Below are 7,856 nucleotides of genomic sequence, written 5' to 3' on the forward strand. Positions count from 1 at the left end.
GGTCGAGCTAGAATTAATAAACTATGTTTGTAAAAGAAGAGTAACGCAGTAGACTTAGGTGAGGGGAAAGGAAGGTGAATGTCATCTCAAGCTTTGTTGATTGTAACCTCAAGCTTTGTTGATTGTAACCTCAAGCTTTGTTGATTGTAATCTCAAGCTTTGTTGATTGTAACCTCAAGCTTTGTTGATTGTAACCTCAAGCTTTGTTGATTGTAATCTCAAGCTTTGTTGATTGTAACCTCAAGCTTTGTTGATTGTAACCTCAAGCTTTGTTGATTGTAACCTCAAGCTTTGTTGATTGTAACCTCAAGCTTTGTTGATTGTAACCTCAAGCTTTGTTGATTGTAACCTCAAGCTTTGTTGATTGTAACTGATTGCTGTAACCTTGTGTGTGAAAAACACAACCTTATGTAAACGAGTGGAGTTGCTCACCCCAGCTGGAAGAAGCAGAGGACGTCTGGCGCGACCCTGTGTATTATAGGTAAAAACCCATTCACGGTAGGAATCTGCCCTTTTCTATCACCTCGTACAGTTAGTTAGTTCCCCACAAGGTGAGTAATAACATAGTATCCGCATCTCTGAAACTGCTGCCCATTAGTACGCCAACTAGCAAATGGACTACTAACTGCACAGATGTGCAATATTAACATATTTGTGTCACCTAGCCATCGTCATCGCCTAGGTAACCACCTCCCCAGCGACCCCTGGTCTGCTAATAGCGTACTAGACAGGAACATGTTACAGCTGGTTCATTACTGGACACAGGAGCAGTGACCGCGTTCCTACATATATATATATATATATTATTATATATATATATATTTAGCTACACATAGCTTTATAGAGAGTAGAGAGAGAGAGAAGAGAGAGAGAGAGAGAGAAAAAGGGATGCGAGAATATATATATATCAATATATTATATATTATATATGTATTTATGTATATATAATATGTCTCCTTCTGTCTCTATCTTCTCTCTCTCTCGCCCCTTCTCCTCTCTCTCCCATGCACTCAGTGGCGCATGTCCAAGGCTTTCGTACTATCGCTTCTACGTGTCTGTGATTCTCACGTTGTTGACTTTTGCTGGATCCCTAAATATCTACTTGTGAGGGTTCGCCTTAGCTGGGCATAGGTTCCAGATTATTTCAGTGAGAATGTGTGGAGAATGGGGTGGCTCACGGAACCCACCTCAAGATACACTCCTGCGGTAAATTAGATTGACTGGGTTTTAGGTATTGAACCTTAGCGGTTAGAGGACTACGTCCTGGGACCTAACTATCAGAACACAAAATTATATCTTAACGTTAGCTCTGAGATTAACACCTTTTCTCTTCAGACCGTTGCAGAAACATCGGGTAAGTTAGAAGAATGGAATAACCCGTAGCCTGATTTCCTCTTAATCTTTATTGGAGAACCTCGTAACGACAGAAATTCTGTTAACGACCGCTAGAAGTAAATTGTTAACGGTAACTAATGTTAAGCACTAATGTTGGTTCCTGACAACGGGCGACATGATTGCTTAATGCTACATAGTTACCCACCTTGCAAAGACAACAGGAGGGAAGTGACTGCATAGGTAATCATCAAATAAATGGAGCCTCTCTTCAATGCAAGAGGGAGCCTACTCATCATAGTAGGGAGCCTCTCATGATCACATAGAGGGAGCATCTCTCTCTTCATTTTCCCAACTTTCTCATGTTTACCAAACCTCATATGTTTCAAGCTTTCCTATGGTCTGTTCCAGACGCGTTTCATGTTTCCATCAACGCGTTCTGATGTTTTCCTTGACACGCTTCTCATGTTTCCAGACCTGTGTTCTCTTGTATCTCATATTTACCGACTCGTTTATAATCATGTTTCCCCCAGACCGTTCTAATGTTTCCCTAGGACTGTTTCTGTTTCGGTTATGTTTCCCAGACTGTTTCATGTTTCCCAGAGTATTATTTTCATACTGTTCTCATGTTTCGCCAGAACTGTTCTCATGAGTTTCCAGAGGTCTCTGTTCTCAGATTTCTCAAACTCTATGTTCCTCTGCCTAATGGCCCAGACTGTTCAAATTCACTGTTTCTATTTTCCCCAAACGTTCTGAGTTTTCCTGTGACCGTTCTGCATGTCTTCCCCAGACTGTTCTCATGTTCCAGACTGTCTCATGTTTTCAGACTGTTCTCAAGTTTCCCAGACTGTTCTCATGTTCCCAAACTGTTCTCATGGTTTCCCAGACTGGTTCTCATGTTTTACCGACCGTTCTAAATGTTTTCGCGACCCTTCTCACTCACTCTGTATGTGATGCTAAATCCGGCATCGTGTAACAGCGACATCGCTGTAGAAGTAGAGGTAGGCTTGCCAGAGTGAGTCGTCACCTCAGGTACCGCGGTGCTCCGTCACCGCTGCTGTCACCACTGCTGTCCTGCTGCACCAACAGACCACTGCAATGAGAGAGAGAGAGAGCGAGAGTTAGTCTTAGCACACTATACACTAGCCACACCTCTTCATCACCGCCGCCGCCGCCGCGCCCGCGCGCCGCTTCCGCGCCCTACTGCAAACAATAACAGACTGCCTGCAACGAATGTATTAGAGAGGGAGCAGCAAGGAGATAGAGAGAGCGAGAGAGAGGAGAGAGAGCAGAGAGAGCAGCGAGAGAGAGAGAGAGAGAGAGAGAGAGAGAGAGAGAGAGAGAGAGGAGAGAGAGAGAGAGAGAGGAGAGAAGAGGACAAGCGAAGAGAGAGAGAGCGAGAGAGGAGAGAGAGGAGAGAGAGAGAGAGAGAGAGAGAGAGAGAGAGAGAGAGAAGAGAGAGAGAGAGAGAGAGAGGAGAAGAGAGAAGGACAGCCAGAGAGAGATGAGAGAGAGGACAGCGAGAGAGAGAGAGAGAGAGAGAGAGAAGAGAAGTGAGAGAGGAGGGAGTCGCAGCGCAGAAGAGCGAGAGAGAGAGAGAGCGAGGAGCGAGAGAGAGAGAGAGAGATGAGAGAGAGAGAGAGGAGAGAGAGAGAGAGAGAGAGAGAGAGAGAGAGAGAGTTAGAGAGAAGGCGTACATTATCCCATGTTCACCAATATGGTGCATCGAAGCAGCAGGTAAATATTTCTCTGTACGCTGGGCTGCACATCTCCCTCACATGCCTGCCGATGACATCCACGGTAAAAACCCAACATTCACCTCAACTAGGGTTACCCTAATTCACACACACGTACTAATGGATTTTTTCCCATATCTTGTGTGTTTTTCACGAACGAATAAACGCGGGTTTTTACGCTATCGAAAAACTCTCTTTTCTACACACTCACGTTAGAGATATTTTGAGGATATAAATGGAGGGTTTCCATCGAAAAACTCTCTCGCCTCAGTGGCGACTCGCATTACGGGATTTTCCGGTTACTTAAACTTCTTTCTTCCAGAACGCACTGACTACTTTCGTAACGTGGGTGGGGGGAGGGGGTATTACTGTGAGTATTAGAACAAATACGAATCGTGTAGTAGGGCCCCGGTTGCCACACAGCTCTCGATGCTTCCCTCCCAAATGCACAACAGATCAATAAGTGAATGTTTGTAAACGATCACTTCGTGATGAGTTGCCACCGCACCCCCAACAGCGACGATAACAGTGAAACACGAATTGGTAAAAAACAGACAAGGACAGCCACAGAGGTATAGAGAGGGAGAGGGAAGAGAGAGAGAGAGAAGAGAGAGAGAGAGAGAGAGAGAGAGAGAGAGAGAGAGAGCAGAGAGAGGGGGAGTGAGGAGTGAGGAGGAGGAGAGAGAGAGAGGGCGAGGTGAGGAGAGAGGAGAGAGAGAGACGGGGGAGAGTGATGAGAGAGAGAGAGAGAGAGAGAGAGAGAGATAGAGAGAGAGAGGATGAGAAGAGAGAAGAGAGAGAGAGAGAGAGAGAGAGCGTGAAGAAGAGAAGAGAGAGAGAGAGAGAGAGAGAGAAGCGAGAGAGAGAACTCCCTGAGTAATATTAAAGCCACGAGCAATATTCTCGAGCAAGGCGTGTCGTGTCTCAGACATGTCACGCTCGCCCTCACGCCCGCTCACACGCCCCATGTGTGTTCAACTCCACCAAGAAAACATTTGTTTCACAGAGGGTCAAGCGAGTGAATTACACGCGTTCGATGATGACGATGATAGATGATGACGATGATGATGATGAGACGATGATGATGATGGTGATGATGATGATGATGACGATAGATGACGACGATGATGATGATGATGGTGACAATGATGATGACGATGACGATGATGATGATGACGATGATGATGATGATGATGATGATATGATGGATGATGATAGTGACGATGATGATTGATGACAATGATGACAATGATGGTGACGATGACGATAATGATGATGATTGACAATGATGACAATATGGTGACGATGACGATGATGATGGTGACTGACGCTGTTGACAGTCATGGTGACGATGACGATGATGATTTGATGGATGAGACGATGATGACGACGATGATGATGATGATGACGACGATGACATCGCTGCGGTACCGCACTGACGGTAACAACGTAACAGACAGTCCAGGGAGAATTTATGCTACGATAAATGTGAAGCCACATGACAAGCAGCATTAGTAAACAGTGTGCTAGGAGTGCCTATACACAGCAGGGACACCAACGAACAGGAACGAAGACGAGCGCACACGTGCGTTGAATTCTTAATTTTCTATGCTATACAGTATGATGGAATCGCTGAATTTCATAATCGATTATCGCGTTTCCTTAACCGATCGATAATCGATTATAATCGGATAATCGTTAATAATAGCTAGATTTAATTTAATCTTACTATGTATATACAATTATAACATAGCATTCAATATTATCATGTTTTATGATCATGTATTAACCTGTGAAGGTTGCTGTATGATATATCAATGTCTGTTCCTATACAGTATATTAATCAATTTAAAAGAAATGGTTTAATGCTATTATTAAAACATTTAAAGTTTTAAACAAACATGATCAAGACTTGTTTTTATTATAGTAAGTAAGATTGTTTGTGTTCTAATAGTGTAGGCTGCAATCAGACAGGACTATGTTAACAGTGATTCATGAAGGTGTCCTCTGGACTACACACTGATGCACTTCTACTTCGCTACCAATACATGTCCATGTTGCGATTTAGTAATTTTAAATTATTATTATTTTTTTTTGTATTTTTGATAATCGTTATTTGTTTCATAATCGATTATCGAATTGAGCTATAATCGATATTTTCGCATTATAATCGATCATCGCGGACATCACTACTATACAGCATAATTCTTATGTTTTTCAAGTGGTATAATCAGTAAAATATCCGCTATTATGTGAAACTATATTTTGCTATATTTTTTTTCAGATTGTGCATTATTAAGCGATGATTTCGACGCTAGTAACTATTGTCATGGTTACACAATGAAATGATGCAATGATCAATCTAGGTTGCACGAGTGTTTTTAGTGTTGCCAGCGGGAGAAAAATCGCCGATGAATCGCGCTGATATTCGCCTAGTGTGTCCACTCAGTCGCGCCACTCACTCGCGCAACTCACTCGCCTGAAAAATCGCCTAGTGTGTCCGGCCCTTAAGGAATTAAGGTGGTTGCTAATTACACGTGGTAACCTCTCGGGGTCTACACATCACGCATGAGCATACACAATTCAAGTAATATCTGCACAAACGTACACAATCAGCCTCCGTAAGAAGAAGTGAATTCATGATTCATCGACAGGTACGGATCCCACACAATTAGCAAGCAAAACAATACAATACCTCGCAGGTAGCGGTGCGCATAGGTGCCAACCACGGATATTGACGCTATAAACCACTCCTTCTTGAATCATGAATTTTAAACAAAGGTGGGGCTCGCGCTACATCTTACACGATGCTGACTCATCATTTTGCGATGAAAGCAGCCGACTGACAATGAGCTCTGATTCTGATTGTTAGCTCTGCCCAGCACGATGTATCAACGGGCATTTTGGAACGTTTCAATAATAAAAGTGATGGTGACTAAACAGGAAATGTATTTACTACCAAAGTCTTAGTGTTCATCTTTGCTATTTCGTCTATTATTTGTAACATTGTCCCGTAAATGCCGTTCAAATTCTCTTCTGCAACACAATTTCACTGCACGCACACCACTGTGCAAAACTCACAGAAAAATCTCTATGTTTCTGTGAGTTTGTGCACAGTGGTGTGCGTGCGACGAAATTGTGGTGTTGCAGAGGAGCATTTGAACGGCATTATTGAACGTGATTGAACTGCATTTAGAAGGAGTCATTAGTCGATAGAGAATACATAAACATGGAGACTTTGGTAGTAAATACAATTTGTGTGTATTTACAATCGTTTTATTATGATTGTATGGATTGTATTGATGGATTGTTGTATTGATGGAGACTGATCAATTCTATCACTGGTCGAAAAACTGCGAAACAGGGAATCAATTAAAGGGATAGTAGACTCTAGGATTTTACTGCATACAAATGTACTTACTGTATAACAAATCGTCTATACCCACATGTATTTGTTACAGATACCTAATTTAATTGTTACAATTAATTACACATCAACGCTACGAAATTTGAACGGAGAGAGAAGGCGTACATTATCCCATGTTCACCAATATGTGCATCGAAGCAGCAGGTAAATATTTCTCTGTACGCTGGGCTGCCACGTCTCCCTCACATGCTCCGATGACATCACGGTAAAAACCCATCATCACCTCAACTAGGGTTACCCTAAATTCACACACACGTACTAATGGATTTTTTCCCATTCTTGTGTGTTTTTCACGAACGAATAAACGGGGTTTTTACTATCGAAAAACTCTCTTTTCTACACACATCACGTTAGAGAATATTTCGAGGATATAAATGGAGGGTTTCCATCGAAAAACTCTCTCGCCTCAGTGCGACTCGCATTACGGGATTTTCCCGTTACTAACTTTCTTTCTCCAGAACGCACTGACTACTTTCGTAACGTGGGTGGGGGGAGGGGGGTATTACTGTGAGTATTAGACAAATAACGAATCGTGTCAGAGGGCCCCGGGTTGCCACACAGCTCTCGATGCTTCCCTCCCAAATGCACAACAAGATCAATAGTGAATGTTTGTAACGATCACTTCGTTGATGATTGCCCACCGGCACCGCAGCGACGGCATACCAGTCAACACGAATTGGTAAAAACAAGACAAGGACAGCCACAGAAGTATAGAGAGAGGGAGAGGGGAGAGAGAGAGAGAGAAAGAGAGAGAGAGAGAGAGAGAGAGAGAGAGAGAGAGAGAGAGAGACATAATGACAATCATATCTCTAATACAGCTTCTAAGATCTAAGCACGAAGCTACTCACCTGCTCACCTCTAATCACCTCACCTGTCCTTACTCACCTGTCCGAAGACCTTCACCTGTGATTAGAAAAGCTGATGCCGTGCGCGTGTCCATCTGTGATCGCATGCCGCCGCGGCGGCACCGTACCATGATTGCTGCCGCCGCCGCCGCCGCCGCTGACGCTGCGGGAGGGAGGGAGGCCGTACATTGACCGCTGCTGCTGCTGCTGCTGCTGCTGCTGCTGCTGCTGCTGCTGCTGCTGCTGCTGCTGCTGCTACTGCTGCTGAGAAGATGAGGGATGCTGAGAGGGATGCTAAGAAAATGCGCTGACGATTCTGTGAAGCTCAGTCGGTCAGACAAAACGGGTGGTCGCCGCACGCGATAAAGGATGCTGTGCCTCCTCCTCCTTCTCCTCCTTCCCCTCCTCCTCCTCCTCCTCGCTATCATCATCATCATCATCATTATCATCATCATCATCATCATCATCATCATCATCATCATCATCATCATCATCATCATTCTCCTGTCGGTCAGC

General features: G+C 43.8%; 1 protein-coding gene across 1 annotated transcript in view; it reads right to left on the reverse strand.

Moving 5' to 3' along the window:
- Nucleotides 1-2,377: 2,377 nt before the first annotated feature.
- The window catches only part of LOC106809580 (attractin-like protein 1), a gene marked incomplete at its 3' end in the record, with an annotated part of 41,309 nt that continues 35,830 nt past the window's right edge, over nt 2,378-7,856 (reverse strand). Inside the window, 1 exon segment of the mRNA XM_014812709.1 lies at nt 2,378-2,425. Within this exon segment, the coding sequence (XP_014668195.1) occupies nt 2,378-2,425 (48 nt within the window).

The sequence above is a fragment of the Priapulus caudatus genome, unplaced genomic scaffold (assembly GCF_000485595.1).
Source record: "Priapulus caudatus unplaced genomic scaffold, Priapulus_caudatus-5.0.1 Scaffold365, whole genome shotgun sequence".
Lineage (NCBI taxonomy): Eukaryota > Metazoa > Priapulida > Priapulimorpha > Priapulimorphida > Priapulidae > Priapulus > Priapulus caudatus.